The following is a 24,888-nucleotide window of genomic DNA, read 5'->3' on the forward strand; positions in this document are numbered from 1 at the left end:
CAACTCATAAAACATTTTGTATACACGTTTTATAGTTGACAATAGAAAGAAGGGGGGGGGGAGTTTCAAATAACAGGCAGCAGTGTGGAATCAAAAATACATTCCATTCATATTTTTTTCAAAGACTGATTAGATGACTGAAGCTTCTGCCTCGCAAAAATCTAACTGGAGAGCATGATTGATGACTCTTGGCTATGGACGTTTTTCTTTGGAGGTGGAATGTTAACTTCAAATAAATCTTTTTTAGTTTTGGGAGTGTGACTCGAGGCTCATGATTTAATTGGAGTAACTGCCGGAATCCTGACAGGGACCTTCTCAACTCTCTCCAACAGGACTAATTTAGTGCGGACTCTTCCTGCCAGAGAAAAACTTATGGGCCCCTTGGTGTGTTTCATTCCCCAACTAGGTAGCATTATCAGTGATGAGTTGCCTAGTTGGGTAATGAAACACCTGCAAGAAGATGACCAAGCTCAGAGAGCACCAAGGACCCCATAGTTCAACCCTGAGCTACAAAGACTCTAGAACAGGGGTCTCCAACCTTGGTGACTTTAAACCTGTGGACTTCAACTCCCAGAATTCCTCAGCCAGCTTTGCCAAGGTTGGAGACCCCTGGTCTAGAAGACACTATGCATGAAGTCCTTCATATAACCCTGCCTCCAAAGCAACTGAGATCAGAGGCTCATTCTTGGATCATCTCCAGGACAGGAGGAGAGCCAGAAGCTCTGAAAGATGATATCATGCTAGACATAATCATTGTTTTCCAGAAGAAGAAAAACATTACCCCACATAAAAGTTCAGATTCTCTTTGGCCCTACCAGCCTTCCTGACCAGGAATAGCTCACGACTCGGTCAGTTCACTAACAAATGAAGCCTTTCCCAACCCTCATGTCATGTCAAAAAACAGAAGCACATGCATTCTTCAGGGCCCCAACACGCATGTCCATCAAGATCCAGACAAAGAATATTTCAGGTTTGTTTGGGGTTTTTTTTTTGTAAAAAAAGGAAGAGGATCTGCTTACTTACCGACTTGTCGTTTGAAAACAAGAATGTAAGCCAACTAGAAAAGGGTTATTGGATGCCTGCTCAAACACATGCTTTTCGGTTTGCACCCAATCAATATCCTGAAAGAGAGTAGTTGGAGAATCCAAAGGGATGCTATAAAACAGGCTGCTAACACCAAAGGCCACACACTAATACACACACTAACACACACACACACAGAGACCCTCAAAAATTTTAATAAGCATTCATAAAGTCCAGTCATAGATTTCTCATTCCTCTTACAATCTTTTTTTTTTAATCTTCCTATATATTATTTCACTTTTTTTGGTGGGTCTGGTCAAAATAATAACTGTTTTATGTTGGGTTTTGGCAAAGGCTGGAAGTTTTAATCATATTAATATAGATTTCCCACCCTCCCCCACCTTAGAATCCAGGAGGCTCAATGAGGTTAGGCTTGCGATGTGCTGAAGCAGCTTCTTACCTCATCGTCATGAACCAATTCCTTCTTTACAACTTTCATTGCATAAATTTGATCATTCTTTTTTAACCGCACTAAAAGAACTTTGGCATAGCTTCCTCGTCCAATGACTCTGATCAGATCGAAGTCCTGAAGGCCAAGACCCTGAGAGATCTTGATTCCATCCATTCCGTCGATAACTGGCTTGAGTTCCTACATGAAGAAGTATGGAAGACAGCACATTATAAAGTCCCCCCCCAAAAGCCCACCCTCTTTGCAATCAGAAAGGGAACACAGACCACAGAATAATGGGGTTGGAAGGGAGCTTGGAGGTCCTCTAGTCCAACCCCCTGCTCAAGCAGGACACCCTATATTATTCCGGACAAATGACTAGTCATCTCTTCTTGATAACCTCCAGTGATGGAACGCCCACAATCTCAGGAGGTAAACCATTTTATTGATTAATTGTTCTCATTATCAGGAAATCTCTCCTTAGTTCTAGGTTGGATCTTTCTTTAATGCTGCTTCTTCTCCTGCCCTCAGGTGCTTTGGAAAATAGGTTGACTCCTTTTTCTTGGTGGCGGCCCCTCATATAGGAGGAGATCAACCAACAGCTATAGAACAATGTGGGAAACTACTCAAAAAACTAGAAACCGTTCTTGGAATAGAAATTTGTACTGAAGGCAGAAACAACATGGACAACTCTAGCAAAGAAGACTTGGATGGAGGTTTCTTCTCTGGGTCATGGTGTTGAAGATGAGTTCTTTGGGTACACGTTTACTTTCTAAAGTTCTTGGTACTCTCAGAAGCCAAGTGAACTCTAAGACTGATGGAGAACATTTCCACTTGGGAAGCTAAAACTTGTCAAGAAAGAGACACAACTGCCCCTGTGCTAGCAAAGCCTAACAAATCAGCTGTTATGGGGCTCTTGATGCTCTCTGAGCTAGACACACACACTCTCTCTCTCTCTCACACACACACACTCACTCCCTCCCTCCCTCTCTCTCCAGACGTACTGATGATCTAGCACTGATGACGTTACCTAGTGTGGTGATGAAACATTTGGAAGAAGCAAGCAAGGAGCCCACAGTTCAACCCTGAGCTATGAATATTATCTTCTATAGATCAGCAACTGTAACCACATGGCTAAATCTATTGAGGTCTGCGATGGCATATGTGTAATAGGAGTGTGCAAGGAATTCTGTCAGGGTAGCTTGAAGTTTTTCAAAGTGATCCAATCATGAAACACTCCCCCCCCCACGTTTTTCAGAAGTAAACTGATCTTGTAATCCCTTTTGGCGTTGCCCAGTTTTGCAAAGTAGGCTTCTTCAAACTTGGCAAACCCATTTCAAGAACCATATGTGACTGAATGCCTTGCACACCTCCTATTACTGAAGCCCGTTACGCTGCCTTTTTAGATATAATTACTTTTCCAAAAAAAAAAAAAAATCAATGGGTCTGGCAAAATGAAGTGTCATGGAACGGGAAAGCGCTTAGTGAAAACGGAATTCAATACCAGTTCGATACCAACATCACCCCATCCGATCATGTAATTATGATACCGAGAAAATAGGATTCATAATTTTCTAGTTTGATTTACAGGAATGACCTTTAAATAATGGAGCGTTTTAGTATCAGAATTTCAGGATGTCCTCCTTCAAAATCATGTTTGATTGCTACTATTAGTTTTATGGGTCTGGTTTCTTCTCCTATTAATATTACCCAGCTAAAAATAGGCCCTTTTCCACTACGAAATCCACACACCAGAACCCCTGGCTTGGAGAAATCCACTGGTTATTTTTTCTTAGCTGGCCGTTGAAGACCTGTTTCTTTAAAAGATGTTTTCATCACTGAATGCCCTACTCTGTGTGTTGTTGTTTTTTTTCCCACAAACATGCTTAAAGTTTATGAGTGTTTTCCAGGGAGACGTGTTGAGATTCTTTTTCAGAAAAAAATACAAATATAAAGGAAGAATGGAGAGAACAGGCTCTAAGCTGGTGTTTCTCAACTTCATGATGAGTGGAATGCTTGGGAATTCTGGGAATTGAAGTCCATGTGTAACAGTTTTGTCTAATGGACCCGTTTCAATTAAATAAAGGATTATATTAAAATGTTGTACTGAAAAATGAGACCTACCTCAGGATCATCTTTAATATTGTCATGTTTCCGAGTTGAAGAAATATAAGATACTGCAGGAGAAAACATACAAAACAGAACCGTAAAGCAAACTCATCAGCATTTTTTATATCAAATAGTGGGCAAACATAAGAGGCTCTACATTTAGCTGGCCAAATGGCCAATTTAACCTCTCGGTGTCACTTGTTCAACTGCCATTTCGCCTTATTATAGGGGTTTGGAAAGGAAAATCTTTGAAAATGCATTTCAGTACACATATCCAATATTTTTGCAGAAATTATTTCTTCTTCTCTGTGGCAGATGACCAGCTGGATATCCAAAAATATGTCTCTGGGTCATCTTGACTCTGTCTGAGAAAAAACCCCGAGCAGTGTAAAATTAACCATAGGGCAAAATTCACTTAACGACTGTTTCACTGTTTTATTTAGCAACATAAATTTTGGGCTCATTTGCAATTGTTAAGTTGAGGGATAGAATAGAATAGAATAGAATAGAATAGAATAGGGAATGGGAATAGAGAACAGAAATAGAATAGAATTGAACATAGAATAGAATGGAATGGGAATGGGAATAGAGAATGGGAAAATAGAATAGAATAGAACAGAATAGCAGAGTTGGAAGGGACCTTGGAGGTCTTCTAGTCCAACCCCCTGCTTAAGCAGGAAATCCTACACCACTTCAGACAAATGGTTATCCAATCTCTTCTTAAAAACTTCCAGTGTTGGAGCATTCACAACTTCTGGAGGCAAGTTACTCCACTGATTAACTGTTCTAACTGTCAGGAAATTCATCCTTAATTCTAGGTTGATTCTCTCCTTGATTAGTTTCCACCCATTGCTTCTTGTCTTATCATCAGGTGCTTTGGAGAATACCTTGACTTAGGATCTTTGGGATCAAAGAGCCCCAGTTAAAGTAACTGCTCTATGTGAATATCTTCATTTGATTGATAATCCAGCTGAAGGCAGTGTATTATATTATTTCACCTATCTCCACATCAACCTCCGTGATGGAAGAAGCTGACTGTGGCTGAGGCTGGACTAGACCTTTGGATCTCCCCGTTCTTAATCTTACACTTTAAGTACCACGCCACGCTGATGAACAGTCCCCGAATAAATCCAGGAATAAACTTTTATGATAAATAATTGATTTTGCCACTGGGCTTGGCAAGTGGCTCCATAGCTGTTCTTCCTTCTTCTGCATGGCCCCCTTGAGAAGCCTATCAATTAGTCATCATCCTTGGGGATGTTTTGAAGTTTAAGAATGTTGAACGGGGGGAATCCCTAAAAGGGCATCCCTTTTTTTTTTCTTTTGCAAAATCTTTTCTAGACTGAGTGGGAAGTCATACTCACTTCCGTCTGTTTCTTCTGTGGGGACGTCAGCTTCGTCATTCTTATCATCTAATTGAGGTTCCTGGGAAGGCATCACAGAATCCTGTAAGAATATGGATTCGTGAAGAATAAAAATAAAGAAAAAAAAAGGCAAATTTTGTGTAACGGGCTGGTTCTCTTGAGGACCAAACGGGAAATTCACCAAAAAGCGCCTTGCCAATTAGCTAGAAGGTGGCAAACACTGTACAACATAGTTCTAGAATAAACTGATTTTCCGTTTATGAATGACCACGCAGAGCTAAAATAAGCACATTTTGCTGCATTTCACACAGAAGTGCCAGCAGGAAGAAATGTCTTTCTAAGGCTCTTTGGGGCAAGGAGTCACCACACAGAGCAATGAAAAGTATATAATGTATGGATGTATATGTGGAAAGAGCTTTAAGACAAAAAAAAAAAAAAAAACGGCTGCAATCCCACTTTATTTTCTCACTTCAGAATTATTGTGTTTTTTCCTGGTCAGAAAAGATGGATTAAGGTGTGATTTATCCCACGGACAAATCAGCTGACCTGCTGAGCCTTGGAAGCTGCACAGCCTCCATGCTGTGATGCTCTTGTTCTAACACGACCCAGTCAAAGTCTTGGGCAAGGAGCCAACTTACCATATGCCTTTTGCAGGTCAGTGGGACAAGAACGTGGCAGCGTTTATGGACCAACAACTTGCAGTTGATGCACTTGTAACCTTGTCTTCCTAGACCCCATATCCTTTCACTGCACTGGCCACAGTAGGCTCTCTGGAACACAAAGGGAAGTGACATCCAGGCCTCCAGATAAACAAAACTACATTTTTGAAAGCGAAAAGGGTGGAAAAAACAAACAAACAGCCGAAGGCTTTCGTTGTAGGATGGATACAAGGCTTCCCAGCTATCTCTGTGGTCTCTCTGATGGTTAAGACAGCATCACAGTTTCAGGATGGATTGTTTTTTAATCTGGCACAGTATTTCTCCATCTCAAAAACTTTAATTTGGGTGGACTTCAGCTCCCAGAATCCCACAGTCAACATGCTGGCTGTGGAATTCTGGGAGTTGAAGTCCGCCCATCTTAAAGGCTGAAGAACACGGTCTAGCATCATTTTGTCTGTGAGCAACAGAGAAGGATTTTTCCCATCATCTCCTACTTAAACCTTTGAACTAGAAATACAAACACCAAATCTAGCCAACTTTTGTACAGGAAACAGTTACAATAATAATGAATATAATAAGTCGACTCCAAAAGTTTTTGTCTTTATTTGTTCTAATCTTCAATAAACTCCTTCATTTGTTCTAATCTTCAACAAACTCCATTTTCACCATGATAGTGTCCTGAATATGAGAATTCAGGACAAGTGTTTTTGAATGGAGGGGTACCTTGTTAGTCCAACCACATGGTGACTCACCTTTCTGCTTATTCTTAATCCATCTGGCTTGTAAAGTCAACCAAGTTCCTTCCTTCCCTCCCTTCCTCCCTCCCTTCCTTCCTTCCTTCCTTCCTTCCTTCCTTCCTTCCTTCCTTCCTTCCTTCCTTCCATCCATCCATCCATCTTTCATTCGTTCATTCATTTTCTTTTATAGCCATCCAACAGAGCCAAGTGACTCTGGACTCCTTTTAATTTTGGTTAGCTAGCATTTATATCTGTTTTATGTAAAATTTGCAATGCCAGCTGGAAAACGGTAAATAAAAATGAATTCTTCGATGGGCCAAAACTAAGTTTGCACGCACCAAAGCCAGGGTTGTTTATAGCGAGGGAAGGAGCTCATCTATTTCCCTCTGCCAAGCCCACAGATAGAAAAACTCTTAACATGTTCCTGCATTAGCCAACAGAAACCTCCCTGCCGAGCAAATGTAAAAGGCAAGGGACAGAATCTGCAATGAGAAAGGAAAGGAAGAGGTCATCCTGAGAATGAAGACGTGCGTTAGATCAAATTGTAATCAAGGATAACCTTTTTGTTCCCCTGAAGGGGAGATGGCTGTTTTGTTGTTGTTATTGTCGCTTTTTTCAGGTCACTGGTCGAAGTAACATGCCTTTCCACTGTTAAGATTGTGAGAGGCTTAAGAAAAATGTGCCTCTTGACAGAAGTGTGCTAGGGGACTATGAAGAGGGTGATTAGCTTTTGAAGCAGAGAATGTCATTTCCACTTTGGTCTGTCCCTTTAACATCCTGCTGGATAGGAATGGCAAACAGACCCCGGTAAATCAATCAATATAAAAAGCATTTCCCCTCCTCCCACATATACACTGGCTTTTGAGCTGCTCCATGAAAACATCCCTTGGTTTAATTTGTAAGAATATGCACTGAGCCAAAAGAAGAAGAAGAAGAAGAAGAAAAGATGACCCTTTTTCAGGTTGTGTAGACTCGCACAGCTATCCCCTCTGGGAAGTCATGATAGATGTTACAAGCTCTTGAAAAGGGCAGTTCCTTTGGCAATGGTTGCTTTCACATCCTAACTGAAAACTACAATTTTGCAAACTAGAGCTAAATTTGTGTTTTTTTAAAAAAGGCAAACAGATTCTTGCACATCATAAGCTGAAGAATTCCCACTGAGGTGCGCTAAGAATCAAAAGGATCTGATTAATCTTTTTTTAACTTAGCAGGAGCCCTTTATAAGGCAAGAGATCTCAAAGGGAGCTCAGGACTAAGTTGAGGTATCTTAGGGCCAGAAAAACATACACTCATTAATCCTGGAATTATTATTATTTTTTTTAAAGGAGTTTGGGGAAAACCAACCGTCTCTAATCTTTTTATTGGCTCAGTTTGCACTCGTAGAACTGATCAGATACTTTCAAACCCAAGTCAGCTTGTTAAGAGGCAAGAACAAAATACCACACAATCTCAAAGAAAAGTTGGATTGCCCAGTCTTTAGCAAGGCATGCAAAAATGGCACCCTCAGTTCTTTGTTTTCTAAACAAGGGAACAAACTTTTTTTTAAAATCATCCCTCAAGCTTAAACTGCCCGTTGCTTTTTGGAAACCAAAACATTAACACGTTTTTCCAGAGTCGTGCAATCAGAAATACATCTACTTTGGATGGGCTTTTTCTGAAATGTTTGTCCGCTGGAAAGCTTCTTTCTGGAAATATAACAATAACAACAAAAAACAGAAAGAGGCTTTCCATCAGACAAGCATTTCAGAAACAGCCAATCCAAATAGGCTGGCTGGCATGAACTAACGCTCATAAGAGTTAAATTTTATTTTCTTCTAATCATTTCCTGGGCATGGATTTCAAGGGAACCTGGCTATAGAACTAGGCTACACTAACTGACATAATTCAATGTAACAGCTTTTGGTTTTAGAGCAAAACATTCTCGCCCTTTAAAATAGTCGCATGGAATGACCTGGAAATAAAAGATTATGGAGAGTAAGCTGCTATGATCTAGATATAAAGGCAAACTTTTATTTAGTTATGATCTGTGGAGCCCTTGGTGCTCCCTGAGCTGGGTTGGTTTCTTGCTTAGATATAATCCCAGATCAATAGGTAAACCTGTGGCTAAAAGTTTGGTGATAATCATCTTTTATCCTAAACTACAGGAAAGCATTAAGGAAAATAAATAAACAACACCCCCATTTCTCTGACAGATAAATCTTGCAAAGTTTTTGAAATGTTTTCCCAATTCAAATCCAGCAATTTCTCATGGGGGATGTAACAAGATTACTTTAACCTCGCAGCGATTTTTTTGTACTGTTCTGGAAAGTGAAATTTTAATTATGATTTTTTTTCCAATTCTTCTCCCTACCACCACCTCAAGACCAAACCTCTTTTTTAATTTGTCAGTGGAGTCATCCTACTTTGCTTTGTCCACAAGGCAAACCAGAACTGAATTTCTCCATTGTAACTAACTTTGAAAGGGAGTAGGGTTCAAATCGACTGGACCCAAATTTGACTCCGCTTCCAATTTTTCCCTTGTGAATCTAGCTTCATTTTACATCCATTTTTTTATGAAGTTCCAGTCAGATGGCACTACACTGTGACTTTGGATTTATAAACCCGTCCTATCCAATGCTTAAACTGCAGGCAAAGAAATAAAGGCCCATGAATGAATACTGTAATTCTTGCTGAATTTTAACTGAATTATGTGCCCATGAATCCATCTTAAGCTATGAACTAATGGGATCAGGACTTTCCTGGCTCTTTTATCAAACAAAATGTTAACGGTTCTCAGTGATTTTGCTCCAGTAAAATGACAGGTAGATTATCAAGAATTTGTATTTTGGGGAGGCTGATGCTTTCCTATGTGGACCAAGAAGTTTTACAACATCCCAAATTTCATTACTTTTGAAGTCCTTCAAGATGAGAATGAAGGCCAATTGACAGAATGGAAAATTATACATAATTGAGGCCATTGTCCAATTGTAGCTAAGCTCCCCAGCATAAAAAGTGTTTTTGTGCCTTTGGGGGAAAAAAGAAAAACGCTTAATTTTCTGGTGGCAAGAGCAATCAAAGGAACAGAATCACCTGGCTGAGTAACCCTCAACCTCTTCGCACAAGTTACTATGGCCCAGTTCACACATTCCCCCATGCCGGTGCGTGGGAAGCCACTTGAAATGGAACTGAGTAGGAGCAAGTGTTTTCAGCAAGCCGTTTACGTGACAGCTGCTCCACACGTGGCCTGGGCCACGCCAGCTGTGGCAGCCCACTGAAATCGCCCAGGCTTTGCAGAAAGCGGTTGTGAAAAGCTACCCAAGTGCTTTCACTGGGAAAAATTTTTTTTTTTTTTAAAAAAAATGAAAACATGCCCAAATGATCAGGAGTCTGGGGTGCTTTTGAGGGCAAAGTCAAATGTCCATCACTAGATGAGACTTGACTTTGCAATGTTTTGATTTTGCCACCTGAGGAGCTTTGATATGGAGATGGGAGGCAATCAAATTTATTTATCTAATCAATGAAATGAACGTGCCGTAGGGAATGTAGTACCTAATGCAGAATTTTGCAGACTTCCCTTCCATTGATAAAGGAAGTTGTGATTTTACTGGGGTTAGGGATGGGAGAAAAATAAAACACACCACAGACTTCCAATGATGATGTTTACATTTCCATATTATTGGGGAGGAGGGGAATTAAAATATACAAGAGAAGCCTGACCTAGATGGAGCTTTATCTACTCTGCCCCTACAAACTTATTTGCTTCTTTTAAAAATTGTGAAAACCCCCCCCAAAAAAAAAATTATTTGCAACACCCGCCAATAACTTCAGAGTAATATTTCAGTCTGAAGAATTTTTAGCCTTGTTAAAGTATTATGAGATTCTTGCTGCAACAAAGTAATCCATTTGTATTCTTTTCAAAGACTTGCTTTCAATGGAAAAGGGGTGTTTTTTTCTTTAAAAAAAAGGCTATAAAGCTGATAAAACAGAGAAGAACAGACTGAAACAGGAGACCTTAGCTGCCAGATGTGGGCAGGTGTAAACAAACATACATGATGTAAGCATGCTGTGGAGGCCCAATCTTTCTTAAATTTAATTATGGCCCTGTTGTGATGCCGATTTAATTCCTTAATTGCTACTATAGCAGATCTTGGAATAGAACGTGCCCTGCATGGGGCTTATTAAAATGAATAGGTAGATGAGCCCACAGGTTATGTGTTTGTTCTGCAGGGGGAAATATTTGTAACTTACACATTTGATACAGAAATGTTTGTTTTTCTGAGATGCGAAGTTTGACTTCTCCCCGTTGGATTAATGCTTGGCTGAATGCACTAGACTTCTAAGACTATTTTCCTTAGGCACACATAATTAGCTGCATTTGTAAGCCAACCAATATTATGAAAGAAACCCATTTTTAGATATCTTTGCGACTAGTAGTCTGATATAGATGCAGGAGAGGTTTGCAAAATGGAGAACATTTTTAAAAGGAAAAATTTGACATTTGCACCTAAGGAATAACAACAGCTATAATAAATATATTTCAGAATAAATCAGGAATAGCTTTTTCTCGACCACTTTAATTAGATCCCTGTTGAAAACATTGTTAAAATCCAGGTGTTTTAACAAAACCGACACTACCCAGATCCAGCTTTCATGGTTTATGACTTATCAAAGATTGGTGATTCAAACCTTCTGCCTCAATTGCTTCCTAAAATACAATTTTAATATTAAAATAAAGGCATATTCATATACGACAACCCTCAGGGACCTAAACACGATCCAGCTTTCTATATCAAGACCTGAATCAGGAAAGATTTCAATCACCAGGAATGAGATTAAAAATATGAGTCTGCCATTAATAATATATATCTAATTTTGCTCTGAAGCCCTTCAATGGATGGAGACTTGCATCGGAGATAACAAGTGTGTGTTTGTGTGAGGGCATCCACACCAGCACACCAGCCTCTTCTTGTATCAAGAAGTAGTGACAGCCATATCATCCTGACGGTTAAATAAACCTTACGTCCAACCATTTATCAAAATGCACAAACCTTTACCCCAAAATATATACTGATTAAATTCTGCAGCATTAAAGGGCTGGGTTAAGAAGGGGAGGTGGGGGTGAAAGCTTTGCTTTACAGACGAAGTCAGATGTTAAACACAGCTGTGTCTCCGACACACACATAGAAATATTTATGGTGTCATTAATTAGGTCACATCTATTTAGCTCCCCCGTGCATTGTAAGAGCATCTTGAGGCTAATCCAGAGAAACAATAATGGGGGGTGGGGGGGAAGGAAAACGGGAAAGAAAATCCGTGTGTATCGAGAGAGTAGATATCTGTAGATACACATTTGGGGGAGAGGAAATCAAGCTCGGATTTTCTCTCTCCAAAACGCAGGACTGAAAGCTTATTATTCAATCACTGTTTGCAGCCTAAGCTGAATTGATTCTTTCTTTTTCACCTCCCCCTTTCCAGGCCAGGAAAAGGATCTACCTGCTGCCCCTGGCTTTCCCTCTTCTTCCCCACCCATCCCCTCACCCCTCCACCACCGTTGCCTCCCTGCCCTCCACCCCCTCTGGCGGGCGTCTCTTTCGGCCACAGTACTCACTCTGTTAAAGCGCTTGGCTTGGAACAGATGGCCATTCACTCGGTACAGCTTCCTCCATCTTCTGGCGCCCCGCCGGTAGATTGATTCTGAGAAGGATATTAAAAAGGTGTAAAGCAGGAGCATATTAATCTCGTGGCCTCTCTCGACAGAGAGGGCCGTCGGCGTCTGGATCGGGGCTTTTCCTAGCGTCCAACAGAAGCGGCATTGCTCCCGAAAGCTGCGCTGTCAAAATGCCTGTGAAGAACACGTCTCGCCATCGCTCCGGCCTCTCCCTCCCCTCCCCTCCATCTCTCTCTCTCCCTCTCCCTCCCCTCCCTCACATGATCATGGTCTTATTACAGTTCTAGGACTGCGGGCTCAGGTGAGATGGCGAGAGATGACAGACCTCAGAGAAGAGGCTCGTTCTTTAAGCCAATTGCCGACGAGGCGTGTCAGCTGGGAAACACACACACACACACACACCATGACAATGTACAGAGGCACAATTGTGGTCCCCATTTTCATGTTCTCCCTCCTGGAAGATGATGTCGCTAGGATCAAAGTGGGAGGGGGGGAAGAGGTTTGGGGAGTGGGCTTTCGGCATCCATCAAGAAACAACCAATATTCTATTCAGGAACTTTGTACAAATGGAAGTCAGATTCAGGTTAAGAGCCCTCTCAGGCTGTTCAGAGCAGAGATCACATTCAATTAAAAAAATGTCATTTCACCAGATTTTCAAAGCATGCCCTAAAGCTATTTTAATACCAGCCTTGTAGCTTTTTTTTTTTTTCTCTAAATGAGTCTTTTTCAGACCGGGCTCAGCTGCAGGTGGGGAGTGTAACTTGAAGAGAGTTCCCTTTTGCAGAACCAAATTTCCCTCTCTGAAGGAAGGGAGAGAATCCAGATTTTAAAAGAAGTACAAACAGCTCCTTGACGCAGACGTCATCGAACGGCATTTCGGATACATACCCCTCTCTCCAAATAGGGATCTGGAATCAGAATAATTCCCCACTCCTTCCCCAAATGGCTGAGATCTTTCGACCCACGCAATCACTTTTTCCTTGAAAAGAAACACTCCTTCCACTGCGATATCATCTTGTTCAGTCACGCAAGCATCGCTATTTGACATGCAAAAGTCCTGCATTGCGCCTTAGGTCCAAAACACACACCGTGTGATCTTTGGGCTCTTCAGAATTTCAATGTATGCAGCTGGAGAAAAGGTGTTTTTTTTTTTGTTTTTTAAAAATCAAGCCCAAAAGCACACCAAGCTTTATTTTAAATACACGCCATATTTCAGCCTGGAAAAATTCCCCCAGGGGAGTTGAAAAAGAGAAAAACAGAATAAAGATCAATAAAAGATTAAATCAGAATAATGAAAGATCTGAAAGGGGGGTGAGGAATCCTCACATCAATGCTATAAACCAAAGCAGATTCAGGGTTTTGCACCATTTTGGGATAAGATTGTTATAGGAACTGGATTCTGGTCAATAATTGTTATGCTCCCTTTATAAATAATGTGATACATGAGCCGCTGGAGGTGCATTCTAAGAACCACAGGTAGAAGCCAAAGAGGACTTCCTATCAATGAGGTTTGAGGCTAAGATATCTACAGGTCCAACAATTCATATCCATCATATTGCAAACGTATCCGAAACTCACGTCTAAACGGAGCTCAATCAAGTCAACACAAAGATTTCAACAGACCTTTGGCTCAAGAACCATAACCCAAGAAAATGTCCTCAAAGATATTTTACCCCTCAACAAGGAAGCATTAATCATGATTGTCCTTATAAAAGTTTGGGCTGAGAAGACTTACATTTTCTCCATGGTTGGAAGATCATTAGTCCTTTGTAGAAATAAGCCCTTTTTCCGCATTCACGCCCAGCAGCCACGTCCACCTTAGCCTGACATCTCCAACCAGACCAAAAGATCTTGAGGTAGACTTTTAATTTCAGTGGGTTTTTATTTGAGAACATGGAAAGGAATGTAACTGTTTCTATGACAACTGGATGGCCAAAACACATTCCGGGTTTGAAATAAACACAGGAGGCGAGACGTACACACAAACACACATCTACAGAGAAAACCTGGGGGAATTCGACCCTAAAATTAAAATCGCTACAAAAAGAGTTGATTTGTATTAAAAGTCAAAGAGCAAAAAGGGTCCAAATTCATCTGCTTGCGTGTCAATTCTTCTCAGCATTCTTTGGGAGACATTTTCAGTTTGTCACATCTCTATCGGTATATGATGTTGTACAGCCTGCATCTGTATCTTTCAGGACAATCGCGTCTCAAGTCCATGATAGCTTAACATGTTACTTCCTAGCCAATCTTGAGTTGGTCCCTGACAGAAAATACTTGGTTGTTAAGAACCTGCAGTCTTGGAGCACCCATAATTTCTAGAAGCAAGTCGTTCCACTGATTAATTGTTCTAATCGTCAGTAATTCCCCCCACCCCCAACAACCAAGGAACTAAGGAGAAAGTTCCTGACAGAACAATCAAACAGTGGAACGACTTGCTTTCAAAAATTGTGGGAAGAGACTGGCCGGCTATTTGTCCAGAATGGTATAAAGTCTCCTGCTTGAGCTGTGGGGTTGGACTAAAAGATCTCTAAGTTGCTTTCCAACTCTGTTATTCTATTCTATTCTTCTTCTAATGTTTTAAGTAGACAGGAAAAGCTCAAAGAACATACCCTTCCACTAGCTATTCTTGGGTATTTCAAATAAGCATTGAGTTAATACATTTTTGAGATAAGAATCCTGCACATTTCTCTCCTTAGTAGAGTTTGGAGTTTTGTGCAAAGTTCCATTGCATTAAAACAAACACTTCTATTGGCAGAATGTTTCCAATCTATCAATTATATAGATGTATGAACCCTATTATTATACTGTGGAGTTTGTTTGATGCTTATGGGTTTCTCAGAGATGGTTCCATAATATCTGGAACAAAAGAAATATGGAGTGCATCATGGCTGGATCAAGTATAGCTTTCCTATGTTCCGTTATGTTCCGGTTAGATAATTTGATTACTTCTACAAACCTTTTAGATATTCTATCTGTAAGGTAGCTGTTCTCAGGTGTTCTCACCTGCTCTTCAATATGCTTTGTTTAGAAATAATTTGATAGCATGTGGTTGCTAATGTTTTCCGATACCTCATTCCCATAACCAACTATTCAATACCATGTTCTATTTAATGATCTTCAGCAGCCTTAATTCTTTAAAAGCAAGTTTCTCTGGGATAACCGTTCGCTATTTACACAGTCCAGAAATGAACCTGTTGGTCGTTGCAAGAGGAAAAGAAAACTAAATTCATTTCGGTCTCGAAACAGCAAGAAAGATTTGAACAAGTTATAAAAGGATGCTTTGGGAGATTCTGGAATCTGACCTTGAAATTTGAAACTTAGTCCCATGAGCTCTCCGGAACTGGGAGTGTACATTTTAATGCTAGTTACTGCAAATGAAGCTGATTGATTTTGTCACTAAAGGGATGTAACTTAAGAGTATAGTTAGTTAACAGCATAGGAAAGCATAAGATTGTGGACTGGAATTCTCCATTAGTTGGTGATAACTACAGCAGCCATATTGGCTTTATCGGTCTTTGTAAATGAGCTTCTCAGACAGGGGCAGATGTTCTGAATTAAAAGGTTAAAAGAAAGGGGAGATTAATCCATTGACAGGCATGTCTGTGGTAAAAGGTCACCAGTGAAAGGAAATATAGGTAAGTTCTCGACTTACGACCTAATGGAGCCTATCCATTACAGTGGCAAAGCGGGTCACCCATTTGGCTGATCTAACTTTAAAGCCCTTTTTTTATTTGCGGTGGTCATAAAGTGAACGCTGTGGCCAGTAAGCAAAGCCACTGCTTGCTGCAGGGCATGTTTGCTTGAAAACTAGAAGTGAAAGCCTGTTTTGGGAGTGAGACACCCACAGCCGTGTTACTGCGGGACATTGCAAACGGCTGTGGGGAAGGGGGCATTGGAATTTTGGAATGAAAGGGGGGGGGGGTCCATCATAACTTCCAACAGTTGCCAAGCAACGTAAAAGGCAAGCTACAAGACTCCACGACCAATAAAAAGAAGAGAGTGCGTTTTATGAGGAGACTGTCACAAAACATATGCAGTTATGCTCAAAACCGAGACCGAAACAAGCTTTCCACTGAGTTTTAGATCAAAGACCTGACTCATGCTCAGTAGGTCTCACCCCTCCTACAATTAAAGTCTTCCACTCTAAAATACCTGCTGAGTCATAACTCCACATGGAAGGTTGGCTCCAAACAGTAGCCATTAGTCTTCAAAGCAAGCGGGGAAAAATGTGGAGCTAAAATGAAATTTCAGGAAGGAAAGGAAGGAAAGGAAGGAAGGAAGGAAGGAAGGAAGGAAGGAAGGAAGGAAGGAAGGAAGGAAGGAAGGAAGGAAGGAAGGAAGGAAGGAAGGAAGGAAGGAAGGAAGGAAGGAAGGAAAGGCAACCAGTACTAATAGCCCTGTTAACTTGAATAGACTGTACACAAACACATCCAAACCCTTTGCACTGGGGAAACATCAGGGAAACATCTGAGAAGTGAACAAGAAGAAAGCCTCAAGTCAAACTACAAGCCTTGGTGATAGTGCAGAAGGAGAGCTGGGTTAGTCGATGGTCAGAAAGTGGCCCTTTTCCAACGCCTACATTTCATTCAAAGGCTGTTTGTGAGCTGCAGCTCCGCTCATCAGATGCAAAGAGTGGCTAACCCAGTATTTTTGAAGCTTGCTGTCTGGGGGATTCTGGGAGCTGAAGCCCACAAGTCTTAAAATGGCCACGGTTGGGAAACCTTGGGCTACATGATGCAGGATCTGTCCTGGGATGACAGCACAAGAGTTTCCAGCTTCACTTCTGGTTGCCACCACAAGCTGCCTGTGCAAACCAGGAATCAGCCGTAAAAAGGCTCCACTTTTAAGAACTCTTTCATCCTCCCATTGTCAATCTATCGCTGGTTAATTTCTGGGTTCAGGCAACATCCCAGACCAGTGGCAATCTGCTAACGTTGCTACCAAGTAAAAGGGTTTTTCCTGCCACGAAACCCAGAGACGTTTCCTAACCGCCTTCTAAAAATGGGACATTGGCTGATCAAACGTTCTCCTGCTGGCCATGAATTTATCAACCTGCAGGGAATTCCCATGCGTTACATAAGGCCTTGTCTTCCAGCACTGCTTATGCTTATTCCCTTACAGGAGGAAGAGACCTTATCTTTCTGCAGAGAAGGCAGACAGCTGATGGTAACGTTTCAGAAACAAAAGATCTCAGGGATCGCAAACATGGCCCACAACTCTTTTTAAGGCAGCCGCATCTTTTCTTGGAGTCAGCCCATGAAGAACTTGGGAGACATTAGTGGCTGATTTTGAGAGAATGGTCGTTAAGCATGGGAAAAGACTCATAAGTCACTCTTTTCAGTGCTGTGGTAACTTCAAACTTTCACTAATTAATGGCTGTATCTGTATTTCCTATTTCAACCTTGAAATCATACATTAAGGAGAAGGGGATGCTTATCTGTGCTGGGAGTGTTTTATGAAACAGCTATTTTAACAGGCATTCAAAAAAGTTGAGGTTAGCTGTCCAGAATTATACCAGTGGAGTTCAACAACTAAATAACTTCTTCTCGTGGTCAATAAAACATTGGGCAAGACAGCTTTGAATGGGCCGTAAGACATTAAGAATCAGACGCTATCAATTCTTAACCTTCTTGTTAAATGCTTGACAATTGTCACTGCTTAGCAGTATGCCAACCTGCAAGGTTTAAAAAAAAAACCCAGATAAGCTAATGCATCTTCCCACAAGCAGTTTACTGCTTAAACAACATCACAGAGAACAAATTAGAAAAGAGGCACCTAGAGAGCTTCAAAACCACTTTGAGGGAAAGACACCGTTGTTAAAATATTTTAATTTAGTTCTTTCTCCTTCTAGCAAAACGACACCATAAAAAGACGCTTAACTTCTCTTGATGGAATTGTGTTTTTCAGTAAACAGAAATTGGTTTATTCTTTGGAGAACCAGGAAAGAAGTTGACTGAATGGGGATCTGGGGCACGTTTTCTCTCGAGTAAGCCAAAACTAATAAATGTTACTCCTATCACCGAAAGACAGAAATTGCTAAAAGCTGTTCATTAACCTGTCGTTTCCAGGCTAAGTAAAAACCAGCCCAGCCATGGCAGGAAATCCTGCTGTTGGATTTCTGTAAGGAAAAATAATGGCAAGGCGAGGCATAAACTTAGCATCTCATCAAACCTTTCTTTTACTCATTTCTGGAGTTAGCAGAAATGGCTAAATTGACTGCTTTCGTTAAAGAACACCATTTCATTTCTCTCTGGAAACCATTTTGGGACTTTGTGCTTGAGCTGAGGGGGGAAAAACGAAACTTTGATTTTGGGTTTTGCTGATTAGATAAGATTTGTTTTTACAGAAACAGCTAGTATACAACTGCAGTGATTCTCTCAACAACTGTGGCAAGAACGGTCGTAAAATGAGTCAAAATTCGTTTAACAAATTACTCACTTAGCAATGGAAATTTTGAGCTCAATTGTTGTCGTTAAGTTGAGGATTACCTATAAAGAAAAGGGGGGGGCTTTTTCTTAATTTGCTTTCAAATCTTTCAAGAAAACATTCCAGAGGTCTTCATGTTGCATCATAACATAAATGAAGCAATCAATAAAACAAATATCCAATCTTAAAAGAATTCAAATGCCTACAAAAATAAAGTTCTTAAAATTGATACCAGAGATATTGGTATGGGGCACTAGGCAAGCTCCAAGTTTTGTTCCCAAAGACCAAGTGCTAATGGTTGGATCAACATCTAGGTTTTTAAATAACAGCAACATCCAGTTCCCAAAGGAAGCTTTGAGCAGCACACGGCAGTAATCTAGAAGTAAACTTTTTTTCAAATTATCATAAACTTTTTTTTCAAATTATCATTACTGCCAAAGGGGATTCTGAGATGGGGAGAAGGTGATGTTTTTACAAGCGGTTACATTTCTCATTTTCAGAACGTTCCAGATAGGAATAAGAGGTGGAAGGGACCTTGGAGGTCTTCTAGTCCAACCCCCTGCTTAGGCAGGAAACCCTACACCATTTCAGACAAGTGGTTGCCCAACCCACAACTTCTGGAAGAGCAAGCTGTCCCATTGGTTAATTATTCTGTCAGGAAATCCTTCTTTAGTTCCAGGTTGCTTCTCTCCTTGATCAGTTTCCATTCATTGTTTCTTGTCTTGTCTTTTGGAAAATAGGTTGACACCCCTCCTCCTCTCTGTGGCAGCCCCTCAAATGTTGGAAGACTGTTTTCATGTCAACCCTGGTTCTTCCTGCGTTCTAGCCCCCAGGCTCTTAATTTCCATCTGAAATTTCAACAGGGTCTCAAAAGTATCTTTTTTCTGTGTCCATGATGGAGGCATCTGAAGTTCTACCAAACACATATCTGGATCGTCAGAAGGACCAGCCATCACTACAGGCTAGAATGTTCTCAGGGGCCCAAGTATCACCAGCTACTGAATATAAAGAGTTCCAAGGAGAAATATCTCTCAATGTTATGTATTACCTGTACTGAGAGATAGTATTTATGCAAGACTAATCTTATGCCTTTCACCCATCGATGTTTCTTTCTTTCTTTTTTGCTTTTTTTGGGGCCTTATGCAACTGATTCTCCCGGGACCGCTTTGAAGCCGCTGCTTCATAATTCATTATTTTATTTCTGTTTACTTCTTGACATTTTCCTGCTGTTTTCTCTCATTATCCTTCCTATTTCAAAACCTGAATGCACATAACGGGAAGTGCCGTGAGCAAGTTCTGAAAATAAAGGAGATGCAAACAAAAATAATAATAATAATAATAATTGTACAGGCAGTCCTCGACATATGCTCAGAGGTGAGCCCAACTTGTCTGTTGCTAAGCGAGACATTTAAGTGAGTTTTGCCCCATTCTACCATTTTTCTTGCTACAATCATTAAGTGAATTGCTGCCATTGTTAAGATGTTCACGCCATTGTTAAGTGAATCTGGCTTTCACACTGACTTTGCTTACCAGAAGGTCGCAAAAGGAGATCACGTGACCCCAGGACACTGCAACCATCGTAAGTAGGAACCAAATTTTAATCATGTAACCATGGTGATGCTGCAACAGTCATAAGTGTGAAAAACGGCCGTAAGTCACTTTTATCAGTGCCGTTGTAGCCTTGATCACTAAACAAATGGTTTTAAATAGAGGACTACCTGTATTACAATCCTAATCTTTCCAGGATTTCATCCACTTCATTATATTGTAACATTACACCTCCCGCTGAAGAAACTTCTTAGATAACTTCAAATATTCTCAGGATTCGGTTTTATTATCATCACTTGACTTGGTTATAAAAAGCTGGTTATAAAAGTAAGTTCAGTCAGATACAATTCCCATACTTTGCAACATGGCCAACAGATCAAAAGTTAATTCTAAGTACAGAGCATTTAACTGCCAACGCAAGGAAAAGGCGACCAGCGTTTTCTAGATTGGAGGCGATCCATGAAATGTTTCATCTCCAACAGCACAGGGATAACATCGTCAATTAATTTTTTTTAAGAAGTATCCTTTTCGCTCAATTACTGTGAATTGCTGAGCAGTGAAGAATATAATGTTACAATTGTGTCTCTTGCATAGGATATGCTGCCTTAGAAAGAGTCAGAGACTTTGAAGTGCTATAAAGCTCAAACATCCATCTGGGAGTCCACTCAAACCTGATGTCTGCCAGACCACTAACTGAAATTCCCTTGAAGAGTATTGGAATTTATAAGCTAAATATAAGCCGTAAATGTTATTGAAACTATAACAGAAGCTCACAAACTATGCAGTATTTGTAGAACGTATGCCAGCCGCGCTTCCGGTTCCAATAACTACAATCTGCAAATCAATAAACTCTTACATTTGTGTGAACTCTCAGCATTAAAATATTGACCAGAATAGCTTTGGGGAATCTGAAATGATATTCAGATAGACGAAGATCGGAGCTTCTTTCAAGCAGGTTTCCAAAATTGTAAGGCTGACAGGTCTAGAGATCTCCATGGTGGATGACAACTTCTTTCTAAAGACATCTGGAAAACGGGGGCACAGCTAATTTTGCAGCCAGTTAGAGGTGAACGTTTCAAGTCCATCTCCCGCCGCGCTCTCATGTGATGGGATGAGGTGTCAATGCATGGGAAGGCGCATAGTGCCTACCACACCATCTGAGCTGCTCCAGATTGCTCATGAACTGTTGAAGGCCCTGTTCTCTTGACAGCGCTGGAAGTAATACACAGCCGCAAATAGGTATTTTGTTCTTCCTCTCAGGCTGGACAATGTCTTGGCTTGGCCCAGGAGGCAGGGATGGAAGTTGAAATCGTAAGTGGAAAATTATGTTTGGGTATCCGAGCCTTGGAAAAGTCAAATTGTTAGAATCTGAAAGCAGTCAAGAACCTTTGTTAAAAGGCTAAAATCCAAATGGTGCCAGACACAAGGAAATGCAACAGAATCTCATCCTCCCAGAAAATCATTGGACAAGGAACGTGCTTAACTTCCAACATGGTTGCTTCACCTTCAAAGTCATAAAATATTTCTATGGTCTTTTTAGAGTTGCCAACAGAAAGGGAGGGTGGGAAGGGGTTTGCTTGGAAACTGAAAGTGCATTCCATAAATGTTTTCAAAGATAGTAACTAGGTGACTGAAGTTTCTGCCGTGCAAAATTCTAACTGAAGAACATGATTGATGACTCTTGGCTATGGATGTATCCCATTGGAGAATATGAATTATGATACACCCAGAGGGGGTGGGGGAAAACCAGGGTCAAGGATGACAATGAATGATGTGTCTCAGAATCGGCTGCACCCAGGCAGTGCCGGACATGTTAACTCCCAGTAAATCCTTTTAAAGTTTTGGAAGTTTGGCTCGAGACTCAGTTGGGGTAACTGCCAGAATCCTGACACAAAGAAGTGATTAGCTAGAGACACAGTACCTTGCTTCTCCACCTTCTTCCATGACCATCATTACCCATTTCTTACATTTACATCCCTCTCTCTCCTATGCTGGTCGAGAAACAAGAACCGCAGATGTTGATGATAGAAATGAGTTCTAACGTTCTTCACAGTGGCTTCTAAAGTGATGGTGATGTACAAAGGGCACCGGAGAGTCAATTATCCAGGAAGGAAATATTAAAGACAATTCAGAGCTGCAAGGAAATTAACCACGTGCCTTTAATAGAGTCACATCTGGTCTTCTTAGACGGATCTCTCTATTACTAATCGTCAGGTTGGCCATTCTGATTCTCTGCAGTTCTTGTACAGGTGGTCCTTGCCTTACAAGAGTTCGTTTAATGACCATCCGAAGTTACAACTGCACTGGAAAAAGTAGCATATGGCTGCTTTTCACGCCTACACCCGTTGCCGCATCCCCATGGTCATGTGACCATAATCCAGATGCTTGGCAATTGGTTCTTATTTATGATGGTCGTAGTGTCCCGGGAGTCATCTATGGGGAAGCCAGATTCACTTAACAGCCGTGTTACTAACTTAACATCTGCAGGGATCCACTCGACAACTGTATCAAGGAAGGTCGTATAATGGGGGCAAAGCTCACGTAACAACCGTCTCGCTTAGCCATAAAAATTTGGAGCTCAACTGCAGTCATAAGCTGAGGATTACAAGTATTGTCCTGAAGGCCACCATGTTCACTGATCAAAGCGCAAATTTTGACACCCAAAGCGACAGGCTTTATAGGCAGGTTGCTTGGTATTTCCCAACATAGCTCTTAGTTCAATGGATGCACCGTATCTTGGTTGATAAGTTAGCATTCTTATCTACGGTTTCACATGGCATTCTTGATATAACTGCAGATTATAATTGGCCCCACCTCAAGACACAGCCCAGCAGAATATACACGGACGTCAAATTTGCTCTTGTCATATGACACACAATTTTGGCCTTTACTGGAGCACTCCACAACAAATGGACTTTGTAATGCATATGTTGGCTAACAAATTTCAATATTAAATCAGAAGTACTTTTGGGAGTTTTCTGAAACACTGCGAGGATGAGTCAGTCTCTCCACATTCACGTCCTCAGTCTCAATCAAACAAGTTAACCACCCCGGTTGGAGTCTTAGGTAAACAGCAGGAAAAATTGTCACTTGTTTTCACTGGAAAAAATTGACATGGTGAATTAAAAGACTTCCTAGTAAGAACTGAACTAATAAAGGCAACTTTATTCCCATGGCTGTTAACCTGAAGTCCCAAGCATGGTTATTTTTAACAGTCTTCTCAGTTTACAGGGGTAATGAAAATATCTTTTTTTTCCCCCTTATTCAAGATCAGGGCTCTCCAGACTTGGCAACTTTAAGACTTGTGGACTTCAACTCCCAGAATTCCTCAGCCAGCACTGGCAGGGGAATTCTGGGAGTTGAAGTCCACAAGTCTTAGTTGCCGAATTTGGAGATCCCTGTTCAAGATCATGGGAAGGCCTTCTTCACAGACCTTTTTTTTCTCACTTGCCTTAAACCCAGCTCTAGATTAAGCCAGTGCTCACTCCCAATGAGACTAAAACCAGCATTTAATTCTACTTAGGAGCAAAACTTTATTTGTGTTATGTCTGTATATTAAATGGGAATGAATGAAAGTAGATAATAATGTCCAGGAGCGAACAGAAAGGCCTCAAAGCGGTGTGGATATTCCTTAGGAAGGACAGAAAAAGACACAGACATGTTCCAGGCCAAAATGCAGATTTTATCATTTGCATTTCAGTCACTCTGTTCTCCTTTAAGCTTAGCTGCCACAGTTAAATCTCATGATTATTCTTGACTATTGCTAGCTTCACCTGTACGTTTTCATGTTTCTAATCTCTTATCTCCACTTTCTTTCCCTGATTATGTCCTTGAATTAGCTGTTGTGTCTTCTCCTGGCTTTACACCAGAAGTCTGCATTTAGTCATTGTGTAATCTTCTTATCATTCAAGGCCTACCAACTTTCTTCAGCAATTATGAAAAGCTTATTCTATTGGATCTTTTCCTCTTTGAAATTTTAGGACTTCTCCACCCTCTCCGTTTAGATTTCCTGCCTGTTATCTCTTTCTTAGCGTCCCAGTTTCTCTCTCACATAAGCTATGGATGATGAATCTGTTTCTTATGGGGACCTTATATTCTGACTGCATGTTTTAGAGGTCAAATCTTTCATGCCTATTTTATTTTCTGTGTGTTTTAACACAATCAGGTTGTGTTCCATAATCTGCAAGCAGTTTTCCACTGTATATTTTCTTTTTCTATATTAGATACCTGCAGATGTCCACGGATAGTTTGAAGCAGAAATGAGCAATAAATGAAAAATTGTCTTTTCAAAATTCTATTATTTCCAACATTATTGCATTTGTCCAATGCATGCCTTCATTTCAATCACAAATTAGTAGTGTACTCTTGATGTTGCAATTTCCATCTCTTTCGATTTTCTATATAATTCCTGATACTACATCTATAGTATGTATCAATGATGTTGAATGTATATCCATCGCTTCAGTTTAAAAGATATGATCCTCTGATTACTGGGCAATGATTTCTTAACGTTGCTGTCCTAACGTTCCTTTCTATGGCCTAAAAGTCTTGAATCGTGTAATCATCTAATTTAAAATGACTTATGTTGGTCGCTCCCTGTCTGCTTATCCAAATATATTCAATTTAATATCCTTTATTTCCATTTCCAAGTTCTAGTACTCTTTCATGCTCACAATTACCCACACTTTTACATCCTATCACAACAGTTGCCTTTGTTTTAATACATATGTTAACAGCCACACCTAACTGCACAATTCTTGTTTGCTCATCTCAAGAGACAATTAACCTCATGCAGGAAAGCCTGTTGAATGGCCAAGTTCCTTCTTCTTGGGGTAACACAAGACCAAGATATTATCCCAAAGTAATAACTCTTAATCTCTTACATCAACAGAGCTGCAGCCATGCTGTGCACCTTACTTGTTAC

General features: G+C 40.6%; 1 protein-coding gene across 6 annotated transcripts in view; it reads right to left on the minus strand.

The window, feature by feature from the left end:
- The window catches only part of PRKCZ (protein kinase C zeta), a 53,983-nt gene that overhangs the window by 11,887 nt on the left and 17,208 nt on the right, over positions 1-24,888 (minus strand). For 5 of the 6 annotated variants that reach the window (XM_026681601.2, XM_087944582.1, XM_087944583.1 and 2 more), the window contains 6 exons: positions 11,928-12,013; positions 5,583-5,714; positions 4,945-5,026; positions 3,596-3,648; positions 1,484-1,672; positions 1,024-1,121 (listed from right to left, as the gene is read on the minus strand). In XM_026681601.2, the coding sequence (XP_026537386.1) occupies positions 1,024-1,121; positions 1,484-1,672; positions 3,596-3,648; positions 4,945-5,026; positions 5,583-5,714; positions 11,928-12,013 (640 nt within the window). The remainder of the gene's footprint in view (positions 1-1,023; positions 1,122-1,483; positions 1,673-3,595; positions 3,649-4,944; positions 5,027-5,582; positions 5,715-11,927; positions 12,014-24,888) is intronic. The other variant, XM_026681602.2, reaches the window with a different exon arrangement.

The sequence above is a fragment of the Notechis scutatus genome, chromosome 16 (assembly GCF_049901735.1).
Source record: "Notechis scutatus isolate UNSWTSFEM ecotype Mainland chromosome 16, rNotScu1.2, whole genome shotgun sequence".
NCBI lineage: Eukaryota > Metazoa > Chordata > Lepidosauria > Squamata > Elapidae > Notechis > Notechis scutatus.